Genomic DNA, 20,320 nt, shown 5'->3' with positions numbered 1-20,320 from the left:
TTTTAAACAATTTCAGCTGTATTGTTTTGAGATTGACTCTGATAGCAGGGGATTGGACTAGATGCAGGAGGACCGTTCCGGTCCTATATCCTCATTGCTAAAACAACAGACATATAAATAGAGACCACTGCCAGGTCACCAAACCAGTGGTCTTGTTTTGTAGGTTGATGGATTAATTAATAAAATAGATGTGTAGTTTAAACAATCTTCATCAAAAAAACAATGCTTTCAAATGGTGGAGATATTTCAGCAAAAAAAGTAAGAATTCTGTCCATTCTCCCCAGTCTAACACCAATTTTTTTAGTCATTTCCCCATTTTCTATCTACCCCTAGATTGATGTCAACAAGATTGAACAGGCTATTTCTTAAAAAATAAGAGATCTTCTAATACATGGAATATCGTCTCTATTGTGTCTTCACCTGACTATCTATTTGACAGTGTCTGGAGTATTTAAAAATATTCTGTCCCAGCTTGTGGGAGAATTAGCTTGATTTATACAGTATTTTGTTGTTTGTCTGTGTGAGTCAATGGATGTGTGAAGAACTTATTGAGAGAATGCTAAATCGAAGGATGGAGTTTGAAATGTAGTTGTGAAATCCATAGTAAATCTTACCTCTTGTGGAAATGCGTTCCATGATCTAATTACAGGTTTTTTTATATTAGAAATCAAAGTAGAAAAAAATAATAGCGTTTAACAGTGATTCAGTGAGGATCATATGTCACTTATAATGTAATATGTATTATCTGTTTTCCTGTAAGATTTAACTGTATTTTTTTTCTCTTGTTCTTTTTATTTCAACAGTTCTACCTAGCCACACTTGTGGAAACCCGGGAGAAATACCTAAAGGAGTGCTTCATGGATCAAGGTTCAATATCGGAGACAAAATTAGATACAGCTGTATCTCAGGCTACATCCTGGAGGGCCATGCGATGTTAACATGTATTGTGAGTCCTGGAAATGGTGCATCATGGGATTTTCCAGCTCCATTTTGCAGAGGTACAAAGTGTGAATTAATGGAGAAAATAAATACATATATGCATTAATATAAATACAAAATACTAAGATAGTGATGAAATAGATTTTTTTTTTATTTTAGGATGGTTATAGGTAATGCTAAAGTAGTTTGTTGATTTCACTAGTTCTGCGTTAACTGACAGTTATTTTTCTTAATGTCATTAAACTATAATATTTTATCTAAAATATAAACCTGTGCAGTGGTGGAATTGTAGCCCTGTATAAAGTGGGATTCATAGTACTTCCCTACCTCTGAGGGGTTTGGTGTGGATAAATACATTAAAGACAGTGAGGTGCTCAGATATTACAGTGATATAAGTGAATCTGGGCAAAAAAATGTAAATTAATAGTTTATTCATCAAAAAATGCAGTTTGGGGTCAGCCAAACATATTCATGAATACAGATCAAAATTGGTGAATAGTTTTTGCTAGATTTTTTTAAAAAAACAGACTGCTTAGTTTCTATATTTCTGAATTGAAATCTTATGACTTTGTGTTTCAAAATAACATTTCATTTAGAAATTTAGCTAATTTTTATTTTAAAATGAGGGTATAAACCACTTCAAAATGAAACAAAGCAATCAAAAAGAAAAAAGGAAAACTTGTTTTGAGTCAAACAATATTTCGTTCGATACACCCTCCCTCATAGAATATCAGGGTTGGAAGGGACCTCAGGAGGTCATCTAGTCCAACCCCCTGCTCAAAGCAAGACCAAACCCAATTAAATCATCCCAGCCAGGGCTTTATCAAGCCTGACCTTAAAAACTTTTAAGGAAGGAGATTCTACCACCTCCCTAGGTAATGCACTCCAGTGCTTCACCACCCTCCTAGTGAAAACTTTTTCCTAATATCCAACCTAAACCTCCCACACTGCAACTTGAGACCATTACTCCTTGTCCTGTCCTCTTCTACCACTGAGAATAGTCTAGAACCATCCTCTCTGGAACCACCTCTCAGGTAGTTGAAAGCAGCTATCAAATCCCCTCTCATTCTTCTCTTCTGCAGACTAAACAATCCCAGTTCCCTCAGCCTCTCCTCATAAGTCATGTGTTCCAGACCCCTAATCATTTTTGTTGCCCTTCGCTGGACTCTCTCCAATTTATCCACATCCTTCTTGTAGTGTGGGGCCCAAAACTGGACACAGTACTCCAGATGAGGCCTCACCAATGTCGAATAGAGGGGAACGATCACGTCCCTCGATCTGCTCGCTATGCCCCTACTTATACATCCCAAAATGCCATTGGCCTTCTTGGCAACAAGGGCACACTGCTGACTCATATCCAGCTTCTCATCCACTGTCACCCCTAGGTCCTTCTCTGCAGAACTGCTGCCTAGCCATTCGGTCCCTAGTCTGTAGCGGTGCATTGGATTCTTCCGTCCTAAGTGCAGGACCCTGCACCTATCCTTGTTGAACCTCATCAGATTTCTTTTGGCCCAATCCTTCAATTTGTCTCGGTCCTTCTGTATCCTATCCCTCCCCTCCAGCGTATCTACCACTCCTCCCAGTTTAGTATCATCCGCAAATTTGCTGAGAGTGCAATCCACACCATCCTCCAGATCATTTATGAAGATATTGAACAAAACCGGCCCCAGGACCGACCCCTGAGGCACTCCACTTGATACCGGCTGCCAACTAGACATGGAGCCATTGATCACTACCCGTTGAGCCCGACAATGTAGCCAACTTTCTACCCACCTTATAGTGCATTCATCCAGCCCGTACTTCTTTAACTTGCTGACAAGAATACTGTGGGAGACCGTGTCAAAAGCTTTGCTAAAGTCAAGAAACAATACATCCACTGCTTTCCCTTCATCCACAGAACCAGTAATCTCCTCCATCATGAATGTCTTTCAGTTTGATGAGAGAGAAAATTAAAAAAAGAAAATCCATTTGTAACCGACTTGATTTTTTTTTTCAGTTTGGCCCCCAAAACAAAAAAAAAATATTTGCTCATGCTGTATGAGTACCGCAGATAGTGGTCACAATTAAAGTGGTGATTGCCAACATTTGGCATAGTGTAGAAATGGCTGGCAGGTACTGACTTTTTGTTTTTTATAATTCCACTATATCTGGACCAGAATAGCCCAAATTCTTAATCCATTCCCATCTCTAATAGTTTCTATCAAGAGTATCTTTGATTGAAAGCTTTATTAATCTATATAGAAGTACTTTAAATAGTGAAATTTATAAAAAAGAAGAAAACATCCCAATTATTAAGTTAATAATAAAGACAAATCTCACAAAAATTTCAACCATATCCAGTATATGTATATACAACTGTATATGTAATCTTCAACTGTAGTAATCTTTTTCTGTAATAATAGTTGGTAAAATTAACACTTCTGTCTGAACTTTTTTAAGTTAGTGGTGTCCCTTTAACTGAGCATCAATCTGAAAACACTTTTCTTTTTGATACTCTGCAGGGTGCTCTCAAATACCTTCTGTTTGAGAAATATTACTAATTCTAGCAGTATTTCCAATTTTAGGTATAGGGAATATCAGGGGAACTGACTATTTTAAAAACCGGAATGAAATTAAGTACACCTTCTGTACCTAAGTGAACCATACCTTTGAAGAAGAGTCAGATGAAGCCCTAAAAGCCTCTCAAAAGTAGTGCAAGGACTAAATGAACTGCAGAGCCTTGCATGGGCCCTCTGTAATGGAGTGATTTTTTCCCCCACTCCTCAGAGAAATTATTCAAAAGATACACTGAATTGTATAAGTAGAGACATTGGATTGCTGCATTTTAAATTCCATGTTCAGCTAATTTTGCAATTACTTTCCTTAATATTTTCAGATGCATTAGCAACTGTTGTCAAGTAATTATGTACTTGCTGAACAAAGTGGCATTTCTAATAGAGATACATGACTCAGGCTGGGGAAATTTCAAAAAGGACTTGGTCTTGTATTTCGTTGACTATTCACTTTTCTGAACAGTTGTGGCAGGCTTCAAACAACATCACTAAAAGTATAGTGCTCAAGTGATACTTCATGGAATAGAATTGCAGAGCAGATTCTATGACGTCATTTGAGGAATTCTGGTAGCACCGTGAAAGTCTAGCTAGTGTGCAGTTTTGAGGTAGCTTTGCTACACTGCCATAAAAATATATTTTAAGTTAATTGGACTACGGCATATTTTCCTGACACTGGAATATAATAGTGCAATGAGAAAAATTGTTTTTAGATAGATTTCCTTTTTAATGGAAACCACTTTGCCAGCAGTCTAGAAAACAACTGAAAAAGAGAGAGTTAGCAGGCACATGCCAAAAAGTTGAAGCACTGCTAAAAATTGTCCATGTGTTGTCATAAGGTAAGTCAGAGTAGTCATGGATATTTCTTCTACTACTGGACTGGTTAACTGGGCAGTTTACATACACAAAAAGACGGAGGGGAACGCCTGGATAGCTGTTCACACAACGTACTTTTCTCCTTCTGCATTGACATTAAATCCATTTTAAAAAAACACACAAACACAAAGGCCTGACTACAGTACACAGCGCAAAAAAACCTTAAAGTTGGCCAGTTGAGTAATCCCCTGCCATAGGAGAACTTGATATCCAGGTGATATAGGGCTGATGTTGCAGAGTTTAGCTGGCAGAGTCAAAACTTTTAGTTGTGTGCCTCCAAATCTCTTCATTTCTTCTACTCTTCTATTTTTGCTCATATAGGTCAAAGATCTCTCTCACCCCCAAAGGTCTCTCTTTCTCTCTCACCCCCTAGCATACCTCCATCACTACTGCCATTCTCTTCTTTGGCTCTTTCAACTTGCTGCTGTGGCACATATGCCTGATGCAGCTCTTGTAGCATTGTTTCCCTGTACCTCTGAGCAGTTGCCCCCTGATCCCTCTGTTCACAGATTTCAGAATGTCCTTGTTAAAGGTATGATGGTGTTCTACAGTGATGATGCAAAACACTGCAACATGTGATATTCATAGTTCTGCAACAGTGTTGCCTACTACTATAGTTTTAGAAACGTGATGGTTCACGGAGGTGCCTGTTTAAAGGCAAGATACCTGTCCTATGCTTCACATTACATTTTTGAATGCAGAACATCAAAACTGTATAAAATGGGGTACCTAGTTTTTTTTAAATGCTTATATTGTGCTTATTTCCATCCTATTTGTGTCACCAATGCCACATGTGTTGCACTTCTTATACTTCACATCTTCCTCCACTTCCTGACTCAGCACACATCTCAACTCACCCAACCCTTCTCTCCATTGCTCTCTTCCTCCACCATCTCCAACCCTGTGCATGTATTTAATGAAAAATGTATACATGTTATATCTCATTTCTCTCTTTCCCCTTCCAAACTACTGTCTTCCTCTTCTACAAGCCTACATTTGGGTTATAAGGCCTCAAATAAAAGCCCACAAAATAACCAGTAGCCCCTTTTTCATGCCCCAAAAGTGCTCACTTTTTTGTTCGTGGTGGGAGGAATGAACAATTTACAAATGTACAGTTTGAGATAAATATCTGATCTGTGTGAAAGGAAAACTTTTGTATATGCTGTGTGAACCAGAAGGATTTATTCAAGCTCGAGTGTGAAATAGTAAAGTCCAACTTCCTAACGTTTTATACATGTAATATCGTTTACTTCAGTAACTATAATAGCTGTGGATTTATGATATGTCACTACTTCTAAAAAGGACCTAGTATATTTTTTTTCAGAATCTCTAGTTGATTATATTTGTATGAGTCTAGATTTTTCTGAAGCTGACACTAGGAATACAAATTGGGTTAGTGAGCTTACATTTGTAGGCTTTCCCTCAGACTATGAAAATAACTAAGGTGGCGAAAAGTACATGTAGGGAATTATTGTCTAAGGAAACATAATTTTTGGAGGAAGAATAAAAAGTACATAAAATAAGAGGTAAACTAAAGATATAGACAGCTACGTGCCAGGAAGAGCAAAAGGGACCAAATAAGTAAATAACCATGTTCCAGAATGAAAGGGAGTGATTGGAATATACAGCTGGGAAAAGTATTTAATCGAGAAGATGCTCAATGTATAGAGATGAGTGAAAAAATAAGGAGGTGGAAGTGATTCAATAATGAATAAAAAGATAACAAAAGTAGTTTATCTTTAGTTAGTAGTAGGGGGAAGTAGTTGTCATGTAAAAGGTCTGATCGAGGTTCAGAGCTAAATACTCCCCCCCCCCCCCATTGAGTGGAAGGGTCTGAATGGGAAGAAAAACATGAATAGAATTGTCCCTGGGTCAGAGATGGCAAGTTTTTGGAAACTAACTATGTCTATTTCTGCAGAACCTGCCAGACATTAAAATACTAGTATAACGTCTCATCTATCTATATGTGTCAGGTCATATGATTCACTTATATAAACTGTGAATAGCCATGTGATCTCCTGCATCCTTCCTTCCTTCCTTCCCTATTCCCTCCATAATAGGTGTTATCCTGGTCACATCAAAAATCTCTCATTTGTTCTATAAAGCATCCAGAACATGTCTGAGGGCTATGTAAACAAAAATAATAAACAATTGACCAAGGGGGCCTCCTTCCTGATTCTGAAACTAAAATTTTGCTTATTTTTGCCATCTTGGAAAATAATAGCATACGCATATTTCCCATAAATACATACACAACATGCAAGCAATCTATACAAAGAAAAGTTCCATTTACACACTTATGCAAAATTTAACTAAAACCATTGTTTTCTACCTTCTTGATCAGCAAATAAATCAGTTGTTCTAGATATATCAACTTTTCTTGCTCTACTGAAAGAACTGTTAGGTCCTGATAACTGTTCTTGCTTCCTTTTAGTGAAGGGATAGTTTTTAATCAATTTCCGCATTGAAAAAGAACATTCAACAGTGGATACAGTGACAGGGATGTTAGAAACAGCATGCATGCATGCATGCAGAGCAAATATTAGGAAAACTGGATAAAATAGTATATAATCGCTCAACAAAATCATAAGTTTTTAAGTTCTGTGATTGTCTATACTGAATTATTAACACTAGATTAAGATTGTGCGCAGCACAGTACACACCTTGTGTTCAGTTCTTTCTCTGCAATTTTTGCTTGTACAACTAAATAGATTTCACTAATATTTGCAACGTCATTGTATCCCTACCCTTTGTACTTCTGATTTTTCTAGATTTCTGTCTTCAATACACTTAATAATATTGTTTTCAAGGATTAGCACCTGATTGACCACTTACTTCATGAAACCCTAGAAAACTCTTGTTAATATTTTGGTAGCATTGCCTTTTTTTATTTTTTTTTGTATTTTACCAAAGAAAAAAATGATTTAATTGGTCTACTTTGGATAAGTTCTGAGTGATGTCATTATCTTTGAGTAAAACGGAATATCCTTAATGGCATTAACAATACTTTCTGTAACCTTGCCTGATAGCAACTGCATTATCTCATTTTGAATTTCTGGCCTGAGATACATTGTCAATCTCTTGGCTTTTTTATGAGTTCTTCAAGAACAAGATCATATTTGATCAATAGGTCAACAATAGACTTGAGACCATGGAAAGACTGGTATAGAGATCCATGAGTTCACATTTGTTATTGGCTTGGTGAAATCTAATCATAGAACATACCACCAGTTTGGGATATCTGCCATGGTTTCTGATAGTCTGCTCTGAGGTAGTCACTCACAATGGTGAGCCACTCCAGACAGCTTTACACTCCTTTTTCAGCCTATGCAGGCTCTGCTGTCCCTCTTCAGGCAAGGACTAGGCAAGGACTAGGCATGCTCCAACCTCCAAACCCTCCGAGCATCCCCCTTTGGGTGTCCAGTTCCTTTTCCGCTGGATGCTCACAGTATTTATAAATGTGCTCCTCCCAAAAGGATTAGTACACACCAGCTTACCAATTTTACCTCAGAATAACCACTCACTGAGCATACCAGTACTTAGATATGTTGACAATGAGAACAAATATAACTTTGTTAAATAAAGAACAGAGACTAGAGAAGAACCAGGCAGAGTTAATGGAAACTTTGGATTACATATAAAATACAATTATACTATGCCTGCTAACAGGATACTTTCCTGCTCTAATAAAGTTTAGTTTGCCCAAAGCCTTTTTCCCAGTGATTAACCACCAGAGTGGCTGTGATCTCTGTTCATAAGATAAGCACACTGGCAGCTTCTCCCCTAGGTGAAGGATACTGGGTACACCTGTGTACCCCTATGTATTCAATCAATCCATTCTCTTTACTTGTAAACAAGATGCACACCTTACCATCCCTGTCCCGAACTGCTGGTTGTTGTTGCATTCCCCCCACTCCCACCCCAGTAGACTTCTTTCCTGTATATTTGGCTCCATATATAAATAGATTCACATTGTAAGATACATGCTACACAATGGTTAGCCATGGAGATAGGTGTCTCCTAGCCCTTTCCTGAACAGAACCTGTTTATCACCTTCTGGTGACTTGTCTTAACTTACATACTTTAATAACATAGTTTTTAGTATAGATGAATAGCTCCTTAAATAAATATAATCCAGCCAAACATCTCACAGTGATTAGTACAACCAGTGCATTACTGGCTATTTGCAGAGATCTCACATGCCACTCTTTGACATACTATTATGTAGATATCAGACCCAAGATATCAGACCCTGTAAACTCCTATGCATCCCTTATGCCCTCTGCCGGTTGGTATAAGGGATTCCCTATGTTACACTCACCCAGGGACTTTGCATTACACACACAGATGTGAAAGAATCTTTGAAAGATTTCCTTCCCCAGAGGAGAACACCAAAGATTCTTGTATCTCTAAGGCACTGGAGCAAACTATTTTGTTTATCTAAATGATCCAAGTCTTTACAGTGTTTGAGCTCGGATTCAAAGTGTCAGACTGGAAGGGAATAGAGACTGGGCAAATCAAATGCCATTCAGTTGTTTGGAGGAAAGCAAAAGAGTTATGCTATACAAGTTTTTTATGGAGTTGTCATAAATATAAAGGGAAGGGTAAACACCTTTAAAATCCGCCTTAGCCAGAGGAAAAACCCTTTCACCTGTAAAGGGTTAACAAGCTAGGATAACCTTGCTGGCACCTGACCAAAATGACCAATGAGGAGACAAGATACTTTCAAAGCTGGAGTGGGGGAGAAACAAAGGGTTCTCTCTGTCTGTGTGATGCTTTTGCCGGGAACAGAAAAGGAATGGAGTCTTAGAACTTAGTAAGTAATCTTGCTAGATATGCGTTAGATTCTGTTTTGTTTAATGGCTGGTAAAATAAGCTGTGCCGAATGGAATGTATACTCCTGTTTTTGTGTCTTTTTGTAACTTAAGGATTTGCCTTGAGGGATTCTCTATGTTTTGAATCTCATTACCCTGTAAGGTATTTACCATCCTGATTTTACAGAAGTGATTCTTTTACTTTTTTTCTTCAATTAAAATTCTTCTTTTAAGAACCTGATTGCTTTTTCATTGTTCTTAAGATCCAAGGGTTTGGGTCTGTGTTCACCTATGCAAATTGGTGAGGATTTTTATCAAGCCTTCCCCAGGAAAGGGGGTGTAGGGCTTGGGGAGGATTTTGGGGGGAAAGATGTTTCCAAGCGGGCTCTTTCCCTGTTTTATATATTTGTGAGACGCTTGGTGGTGGCAGCAATAAAGTCCAAGGGCAAAAGGTAAAATAGTTTGTACCTTGGGGAAGTTTTAACCTAAGCTGGTAAAAATAAGCTTAGGGGGTTTTCATTGCAGGTCCCCACATCTGTACCCTAGAGTTCAGCGTGGGGAAGGAACCTTGACAGGAGTGTACAGGGGTCACCAGCTATGCATAAAAGAGGCGGCTCATGACCATACTCCTGCACGTATATAGACACTTGTTCTGATATGTATCAGTAGGAGAGATGGAAGGGCATGGAAAAATATGAAATGCGACCAGGTCAAAGGTGCAGGCAGAGGTTGTGATGAAGTGCCTTGAAAACAAGGACGAGAAATATAGATTTTATGTACCATGCAATTGAGCATTATAAAAGACTAAACATGAAGAAGGTTGAGGAGATGAAAAGAGGAGATGGCTAAGATGAGAGGTTAGACAATTTTCTACAAATTTCAGAACTTCTCACATAGATAGACAAAAGATGTGTACACTGCCTAACTCAGTAAAGAATTGGAGGAATCATACACTCCACTTCTTTGATCATTAAACAAATGTGAAAAGCTGAAAAGGTCCTTAAGTTTTTCTTAAACACATTTTAAACACACAACACAGAGTCAACCTGTGGAACTGTTTGTCAGAGGATGTTGTGAAGGCCAAGACTATAATAGGATTCAAAAAAGAACTAGATAAATTAGTGGAGGATAGGTCCATCAATGGCAATTAACCAATTGCCAAAAGCTGGGAATAGGTGACAGGGGATGGATCACTTGATGATTACCTGTTATGTTCCCTCTGAAGCACCTGGTAAGGACCATTGTTGGAAGGCGGAAAACTGGGTTGCATAGAACTTTGGTCTGACCCAGTATAGCTGTTCTTATGTGTTTCAAAATGAGGATGTATGTGCAGGAATGATGGATGTAAGGACTTGTTGTAAGTGTTAAAAATGAATCAGTATTCTCAAGTGAAGCTAAATACATGTTGGGACAGCCTTTTAAGCATACAGGGTTCACACATGTTATAGAACAGTGGTTCTCAAACTAGGGGTACCGCTTGTTCAGGGAAAGCCCCTGACGGGCCGGGCCAGTTTGTTTACCTACTCTATCTGCAGGTTCGGCCGATCACGGCTCCCATTGGCCGTGGTTCGCTGCTCCAGGCCGATGGGGGCTGCGGTAAGTGGCGTGGGCCAAGGGATGTGTTGGCTGCCCTTCTCGCAGCCCCCATTGGCCTGGAGCGGTGAACCGCAGCCAATGGGAGCCACGATCGGCCGAACCTGTGGATGCAGCAGATAAACAAACTGGCCTGGCCCACCAGGGGCTTTCTCTGAACAAGCGGCTCCCCTAGTTTGAGAACCACTGTTGTAGAAGACCATTTAATGAAGTGGGCCATTAACACCTCTGCAGTTATCGGACAAAAGGAGGTGTAATAGGCAGCAGGGTGTATTGCAAATTTTTATAATGAGCAATAAAACCAGTTTCTCTGTTAAGTCCGTGGTTTTTAGTGTCCATCAGAGTTATGTATTTTTTGTTGGTCGGCTCATATTTTGAACGTCTTGTACAGGTTTCCTTTGAGAATGAGGGCTGAGAGGTCAGACATAAAGGGATCAGCTTTATGAAAAGTGTTCAACCATAGGTAATAGGGTGCTTTTTGTCTTTCATTATTTTTCTGTATGAGTTCCTTTGAGAGTGTATTGCTTGTCTATTTTCACCCACATCGTTGTTTCAGAGCATTTCACTAGATGACATACACAACATGTTGTGATAGGCATTTGTAGGAACCATGGATGTTGATAGTTGCGTTGTGGGGGGAATTGGTCATTATAGCAGTAAAAATATGTCTGCAGGTTTTGCATCTGTTCTGACAGGGTCTGTTGCCACTTCGAGTTGGTGTATCCTGATCTGTGGGGAGCTTTCTTCTGATGATGAGCTTAGCCGAGGCGGGGACTGTTTGAAGGCCAAAACCGGGGTATGGGTGTGTGGCGGGGTTTGGGTTAGGAAAGATTTATTCAGGATGTGGTCCCCACCTAATATGGTTTGTAGTTGTTTGACTGTACCCTGTACGGGTTCCAGTCTGGGCTGACAGGTGACAGCTGGGGGAGTCTTGTAGGTCTTTTTTTTTTTTAAGCATGTTCTCTTGTGGTATGTGTGTGGCTCATTCCCTGATGCAATCTACTTCTCTGGTTGAGTATCCTTGTTTGGTGAAGGAGGTTTTTAGAGTGTTAAGTTATGTATCCTAAACTTTCTATTCAGAGCATATTCGGCAGTATCTGAGTGCTTGGCTCTAGATAACAGATTTCTTGATGTGTTTGGGCTGGTTATTGGATCTGTAAAGGTAAGTGTGATGATCTGTGTGTTTCTTGTATGTAGTTGTCTGTAGGTTTCCATTCTTGGAGCTGATCGTGGAGTCCAGGAAGTTGATGTTAGTGTTCTAGGGAGAGTTTGATGGATTGGTGCTAGTTGTTGAAGTTGTGGTGGAAATCTATGCGGGAACTTGGGTCATCTGTCTAGAGGATGAAAATATCCTCAATGTGTCTCAGGTATATCATTCGTTTTGTGGTGCATTTTTTCAGAAATTCTTCCTCGAGGTGGCCTATGATGAGGCTGGCATATTGGATAGTCATCCTAGCAACGATGCCTGTTCCCATGTTTTGTACAAAGTGTTTGTTGTTAAATGTAAAGTTGTAATGGGTGAGGATGAAATGGATGATTCTGGCAATGTGCTTGGGGGGTGGATTTCTGAATGTTGTTCATTGTCTTGTAGATTTGAGGCAGGTAGTAATGCTGTTGTGGTGAGGAACATGCTGTCGTGGTGTATAGGAAGGAACATACATTGTGGGAAGGATGGTTTTCTGAGGGAGGTTATTAAGGTTGTGGAGTTTCTGGAGGAAGTGGGTTGTGTCCTGCAGGAAACTGGCCCGTTGTGTGGTGAGTAGTTTGAAGGTGGTTTCTGTGAGTTCTGATATTTCTTTCACAAGAATACAGCAGCCAGATACAATGGGTCTGCATGGTTTCCCTTGTCTGTGTATCTTAGGAAGCATGTAAAATGTCCTTTGTCCTATGACTGTAGAGGTGTTAACTGACCACTTCATTTTAAGTGGCTTCCTAAAACATGTGCAAACTCCTTATGCTTAGCAATCTGTTTCATCTTGGACGCTCTGGTTACCTTCCCCTGACTGAGGAAGAGCTCTGTGAATCTCAAAAGTTTGTACTTCCACCAACAGAATTTGGGCCAGTAAAAGATATTACCTCACCTACCTTATTTTTTCTCATATCTTGGGACCAATATAGTTACAACACTGCAAACAATTGAAACACATCAGTTTCAGCACAGCTATCCATAGCAGCCATGAAACTGACAAGAATGTGAGTTTTATATCAGCACTTCACAGGGTCTGTACCTCTGTGGGAGTCACACTACTTGTACTGCCTTAGAGTCAGGGAAGCCCAGGCCTGGGGCAATCCACAGGCCAGGGCTTTCAAGCCTGCCAGGTTCCCAGTTCCATGACAGAAAAAAGAAAACCTGACTATAATGGAACAGTGTAACTGAGTATTTCAAAAGTGCTGTCATATATCCCAATAAGGGAATTTGACTACAGTGAAACAGTGAAATATACTAAGGCTCCAACATGCTCTGCCTGACCAGGCCACTCCACCCAAAAGCACCCAAGTGATGTAGAAACCTGTCTCCCACAGCAAAAGAGTCATTAACTTGCAATGGGAATTAGGATTCTAAATTGTTTGGAATTTTTGAAATTTTTACCCAAAATGGAAAAAAATAGAGAAAAATAGTTCCCCTTAAATCTTTCAGTTATGTAGTAATCCTAGATGTTGTTTTAAAAAAATATTAGTTGAAAATCAAATTGAGACATACAACTGATTTTTAGCAAGTCTCTTTCAAAATGCCCTTCTGACTATAATCCAGGAGTATGGCTTGGAAATGAAAAGGGGAAGCTTGCTGAGTGACAGATTATTTTTACATTAAAATGTTACTTTTAATATTAAATGAAACAGCCATCAGGAGGCTTGAGATGATAGAGATGTGAGTTCTTTGGAAGATGTCAGGTGTAAAGTGGAATAATTTTCAGACAAATGAAGAGAGTTAGAAGGAGAGTAGGACATAAAATCAGGGTTTGGGACTGGCTGCAATTGAAAAGATTGAAATGACAAGAATACTGCAGAAGACAAATAGATGATGGGATGCCAGAAAAAAATAATGAAAACATAACCAAGATCAGTTCGACCTAGAGATCAACCATAGACTAGATGCTGGGACATTTTATGCAGGAACATGACCATGGTGGGCTTAATGGAAGAACAAGGCATTGACAAAAATGAATGGTGAAGCTGTTCCACTCCCGGTGTCTGAGAAGGTAACGATGTTTTGGCATAAGAAGGATATTATTAGTAAATACTTACTATACATATCTCACTCTCAACAAAAAGAAAACAGTGTTTCTTAACAAATTTGACATTTTGAGAATATGTTTTTATTATTTAAATAATAGGGAGAAACATGACCTCTGGCCCGGTTTCCATTTAAAAGGAAAAATATGTTCTGGCTTTTGTTTTTATAGATTTGAAAGTGGGAATAAATATCCAATGGTTAAAGAACTAGGTGCCAGTTGGATATGAAGTTAATCAATGAGTTATTTGGTAAATATGAAACACTCCACATCATCTTAACACCCATACCCAGTGATGTTTCTAGATTTTATGAATCTGGCAGTTCAACAATTTGTCAGTTGGCCCAGACACACTCTCATTATTAAATTTATATCCCTGAGATATTTACAATGGCAGTTTTAAATGTTCAGGTTCATGACATTAATTATTTTGTCTGTTTTTTATATTAATCATTTATAGATTCCCCAATGCAAATATCAGCAGAAATGATTACTTGTGATAATTGTATTGATATGTTTTCTGGAGTTAGGAATTCTATTAGTGAGATACAATTATATGCTTTTCAGGAATGACTTAGGAAAAAATGCCACTTACTAAGGAACTAGTAGCTGTTTTAGTGATACTTTTAATAAGGCATGCTAAATAATGCATGCCCATGGTTCATTTAGAACTGTTTAAAGCTGCAATTTTCTTTAATTGATAAGCCTTACATAATGTGAGTGGAAATGACAATATATCACTTGCTGGTGCTTTATGAAATGTCAGTCAAGTTTTTTAATTTAATCTATTCCGTTGCTAGTGATGTAGGGGTAAGGAAAAGACTTGGAGTGACATAGTGGGGAAAAACAGGTTGTGTTTTTATAGCTGACTATGAATTCAGTAATATTTAAAACACAGCTGTGTTTTTATCAGCTATTTTACAGCAGTAACATAGTAAAATAAATCCTAAACGATCTGTCAAATCAGGACCATGCAGTGTGAAGTAAAATTGAATTGAACAGCCTTGGTAATCTGAATCCAGGTTTTAAATTAAGTTTAAAAGGGTTAGACTGAATTGGTTTAGCTGCTATTTATTTTATGTGCTGTGCGTTAAGCAAATAAGAACGAACTCTCACTTGAGTGACTGCAGTTTTTTTGTTACTGTAATTTGTTTAAAGATACATGACAGAATAAAGCACTGGGGAGGGGGCAAAAAAAAACCCCAACCCAACTTAATTGCTATAAATTGCTGACTGTTAGATCCAGCAAAATTACTGTATGTTACCTAACAAACAAAGACAAAGAAATTCTCTGCTGAGCCTACCCCTCTGTCCTTAGATTTCCCTCATATGCCTGCTTAGCAGGTGATATATTCCTCTTGTAGAGCACTTCATTTTGTATACTGTACCGCTATGGAAGTGCCACATTTGTTCTATAGCTAAAACAGAGATGAGGTTAACACTTTAAGCAGCGATAGTACTTCCATGTTAGGTAAGGAAAAGCTAGTCAAAAATGCATAATTGTATTTTGTGAGTTCTCTTTTCCCCCCAAATTTTCCTTGAATATTTTCATTTTCGTCAAAAAACTATTTCTGGTTGAAAATGTGTCAGATTTTTCACTGCCTCTAATATAAAGCATGCATATATGTGTGTGTATGTATGTGCATGCGTGTATGTAATATATATACACAAAAAGAAAATACTGTGAATTTAGGGAGAAGATATATAGAGAAATATATAAGAGAGAGCTCTTCACTTTGTGTACCCATTTATGCTGATGCAATCATACTTTGGACTGGTGTAAATGATTTCACCATGTGCAGGACAGTAATAAATTAGGCTCAGAATGAATTTCTGCAAATTTTCAACTCAGTCTGTTAATTAGCTCTAGGAAGTCAAACCCGTTTGAGGTGGCACCTCTTTGAAATTATTTTGGGAAATCTAACCTCTAGCAAAGAAATACTTGAAGCCTGAGGCTTTGTGAATGCTAAAAGAACGTTGTTTTAGTTACACAAGTGCACACCCATAATGTAACCATGCTGCATATGTTCAAAGTGGGGTATAGATGATAGCTCAATCCTGTAACGTACTAAATTAAGCTGCAACAGTGTGAGTCCTGCTTTGCCTCAGTATAGAGCGTCTATGCTAGGGATTGCGCAAAATCTCTAAAATCAGTGTCCCTGGCTATTCTGAACCTGTTTAAATGTGCCCTTCCCATTCCTAAATGGTGCTCATTGGCTCCAGAGGCTTAGTAGAGGGAGGAGTTGTTAGTCTGCTCTACTGTGTCTCCCTCTGAGCAGATTTTCTTCCAATGGTGAGACGCAGCCTGGGTTCCATGGGTTTTTGCTGGCAGGATGCAGTGTGTGGACTCAGTCCATTAAACGGAATTTCCCCCAACTGATCAGTTATGCTATGAATTGACAAACAAGGGATCCTTGGGACCAGGACTGTTTGGTCTAGAGAGGGATGCGACAGAAGCTCTGAGCAATTCACATCTAATCACTGCTGGCTAGTCACCGCTGCCAACACAAAGACAAGGGAAGATGAACCCTGGCATCCCTTTCAGGTTGGGTCATATCATGACCTACCTAAAGGGGGCAGTCAGTGCCCAAGAGCTGTCTGTAACTCTGAATCAGCAAGTGTAGCACACACTGTTAGCTGCCCTGGGGGGAGAGGAGCAAACATTATGGTGGATCCAGGCTACATCTAGCTGTAATACACCGTTGTTAAGTAAAAAAAGGCTACTCAAATTTTGGCCAACCCCGTAAAAAGAAACCCAAAGAAACAAAGGACAAGAATAAAAAAGACTGGCAGAATCTGGCATCCCTCAGATTTATTTTTTTTAAATGACTCGGTCCAACCCTGACATTGGTGCTGACCCCAGTGAAAATCAATATCTCTATATTAGTTTGTGTGCTGAAGTATTGGCACAGAATTTGTCAAGTTAGTTGTTTTCTCTCTTGGATTAGAAGATAATATGAAGTGAAGTGTTTGAAATTTACAGGGACCTCATCCACTTGAAATCTAGTGAATTAAAATAGTTCCAGGTAATACGGTTTTACCTGACCCTGACTTCCCCTTCTCATTTCTTGTGGATTTTGTCACTTTAAAATGTTTTTTATTATTATTATTATTATTTTATTGTCCATACCACTTTAAATTGACTGAATAACTCTACTTGGGAAATAGTGAAACTGAGTATACACAAAGTACTCTAAAATGCACAAGTAAACAAATTAGAAAATAATAGTGATTTCCCACTCCTCAAATCTTTTCAGTTAGCTGCTATTTCTTTGTTGCTCAAGAGCAGGCACAAATATTTGAGGAAGGATTTAAAGGTTTGATAATGTCCCTTTCCGTTATGAAAATGTTATATGAGTTACACATGCTGTAAAGAAAGACTTATAGGTTTGGATCCTTACAGGTTTGTACTACACATTATTTAAAAAAAAATTTAAAAAGAATGTGCACATTTAAAGTTACAAATTATAGTATTGGAAGAGGAGTTATAATTATGGTCTGATTGCTCAGAAAAAAAGGAATGTTTTATTAGTGTGAATCAGTTTCTACAAAAGAAGATTTTGTTAATCATTTAGAAGGAAAAATGCAAACTATTCTCTGAAGCTTGTATGTGTGTATTAAATTTATTGGGGAGGGGGACATCTCCTAATCTGTACAGGAATTTCCAATCTGTATGATAGCCTTTGCTACACACAGTTTTATAAAGCTTTTCATTTTTAAATTCAAAGGCTACTTTGGTAAATAGCGAAAGAGGTTGTAAACTCTACCACCTTCTTGAATCCTTTCAAAGATTTCTTTGCCTTTTCCTCATCAAATTCATATTCCTTGTTTTAATCTTCAAGGATCTACATGGCTTTGCTTCTGTGTATCTCTCAGGCCATTTCTTTTCTTTCAGTCCCTTTCTGGCAAGTCCTAGCTCCTAGCTTCTCCCTGTCTCCCAATTCTGTCTGTTTATCTCATAACAGCATCCCTTTGCTCATGCTTCAAGTGAGTTCATTCTCTTTCTTCAAATCTTTCATTAAATTTCACTTCCACTGCCTAGCCTTTCAACTCTGATTTCCCACAACTCTTCTCCCATTCTTGTATCTAGACCCTTTAATTATTTATGCAATATATACATATTATATTTGTATAATTAGGATACATATTATAATGTATCCTAATTATCTTGTAAGTCCCTTGGGGCAGGGACTTTCTCAACCTATTTGTTTTTAAAACTTCATATACACCTAAGAGGCTATGTAAAGAAAGATAATAAAATGAGTAAAAATTAAACACGTCTTTCCATGTGATCTTCCACTTATGCAGAAACATTTTCATTTATTATTGCTGTAGCTATGTAGCCATAATACCAATCACCGAAGACAACTTACTGAATTTTTAATTCTTCATACCAATAAGCTACATGGCTGACATGTTTTTTGTAATTATATACGTATTTATACTGAATGCTAATATTTGTCAGAGTACATTTAAAGCTATCAATGAAATTTTATGGGGGAAGAATTGCAGACTCCTTACTTCCGAATAGAATAACGTTCTTGAGTTAGCGATACATTTCTGTGCTCTGTCTCATGAAGCAAGATAACATATTGTAAGAAAAATATATGCTATTAACTAGGACATGCAAAGTACAAAAGGTTCAGTGAAACTGTTGGTTATTTATAAAAACTTGCAGCATAAAAACCTGTTTATTCAGGAAATCTCTCTAGAAGTGATTTCGACTGTAGTGATCCAATCTACAGTGATGAGCGTGATGGAACAACCTATATAGAATAGAAATTGGTTATTACCACAGACTTTCTCGCAAGTTTTCTAGCAATTCTTGGTTTTGGACAGGTCACAAGTCTTCAAGAATAATCTTTACTGTTGCACTTCTGTCTCCAGTTACGGATGACATAAGGAAGCATAGAGCCACATGGCAAAGTGGAAGGGGGTAAGGGAGAGGAATTAAATGTGCTAATGTTTTTGAATGGCCAGCAGTGTTTGGTCTGATATAGTTCAAGTTCTGAGCAAATAATTTTTTTATTACTTTATCCTGAACAGGTTGTCCATCCTGTTATAAACTCAGGTGATCCAACAGCAGGGTGTATTTCATAGCAAACAGGGAAATAGGAGTCAAAGGGCAAAACCTAGCCCTGCTCATGAACACAAGCCCTTCTTGCAGTAGAATTCCTGTAGTTTGGCTCCATGGCCATGAATGAGAGACCAGCATTTTGTGGCCATACAAAAAGGTAGTAATAAAACAGTGGCACTTGGTACTACAAAGAACTACAACATTCCACAAACTTTATGGAAATATCTGACAGCTTTGAAAACTGTGAAGAGAGTTCTTAAAACTCTTTCCAAATGACTAATATCGAAAATCCACAGGCCAGGGTTTCTGTTGTGCTCAGCTTCTGCTGAAAAAATTAGAGGCAGGGCTGTCAGAGAGTCAGCTTTGCCCCGGTGATTCTTTGCCTCAACCCTGACTTTGGTGCTAAGGGATTCTCCACCAGCAGAGCATAGCTGGAATATAGTATGCTTTGGTCTCTCCTTCTCCCTGTCTCTGACAAATACCCTGTGCTGGGTGCTATGCTGACTCTATGCTTATACTGGATTCAACTATGCCAGGGCTATCTCTAATCAGAAAAGACGCAAAGGGGACAGACTGGACCAGAGAATCCGGTTCACAATTATTACTTTACAAACATATATAAGGTTTTTTACATTTTCCTAAATGTGGTGCATTTTTCCAGTGTAGTGTATACTAGTGGTCAATTTTCCATGGTAATTGAAATGATTGCTATTTTGTTTGCTAAGATAACCTCACTTCATGAGAAATTGTTGTTGTATTCATCAGCTGAAGGTGCTTGTGGAGGAACTCTACGTGGGACAAGCGGAACTATTTCAAGTCCTCATTTCCCTTCGGAGTATGAAAATAATGCTGACTGCACATGGACAATTCTGGCTGAACCAGGAGATACCATTGCTCTGGTCTTTACAGATTTCCAGTTTGAGGAAGGATATGATTTCTTAGAGATCAGTGGAACTGAAGCACCATCAATCTGGTAAGTCCAGAGATGGGACAATCATCCCATTTTCTATTTTCTTGTTTGATGGTGAGTATTTCTTTTGGACAATTAATGATTGTTTTTTGTTTGTATATGTTTATGAGCATTTTATTGTAAATCTCTCTTCAGGCCTCTAGACCATCCAGAAAGGAAAGCATTATGATTTTGGGCTTTATCTGTTTACCCATCCTTCAATCCCACCTTCCTCACCCCAAAAAAGAAATTGTATTGGTTGAATACATACTCGTTGGGTTTTATACACA

The 20,320-nt window shown here is 38.4% G+C and overlaps 1 protein-coding gene across 4 annotated transcripts in view; it reads left to right on the top strand.

Annotated features, from left to right (window-relative positions):
- The window catches only part of CSMD1 (CUB and Sushi multiple domains 1), a 2,000,616-nt gene that overhangs the window by 896,495 nt on the left and 1,083,801 nt on the right, over window positions 1-20,320 (top strand). For all 4 annotated transcript variants that reach the window (XM_073336216.1, XM_073336215.1, XM_073336217.1 and 1 more), the window contains exons 4-5: window positions 804-998; window positions 19,847-20,054. In XM_073336216.1, the coding sequence (XP_073192317.1) occupies window positions 804-998; window positions 19,847-20,054 (403 nt within the window). The remainder of the gene's footprint in view (window positions 1-803; window positions 999-19,846; window positions 20,055-20,320) is intronic.

This window comes from Lepidochelys kempii, chromosome 3 (genome assembly GCF_965140265.1).
Source record: "Lepidochelys kempii isolate rLepKem1 chromosome 3, rLepKem1.hap2, whole genome shotgun sequence".
Classification (NCBI taxonomy): Eukaryota; Metazoa; Chordata; order Testudines; family Cheloniidae; genus Lepidochelys; species Lepidochelys kempii.
The sequence above is the reverse complement of the archived record's forward strand: the minus strand, read 5'-3'. Positions and strand labels throughout refer to the sequence as shown.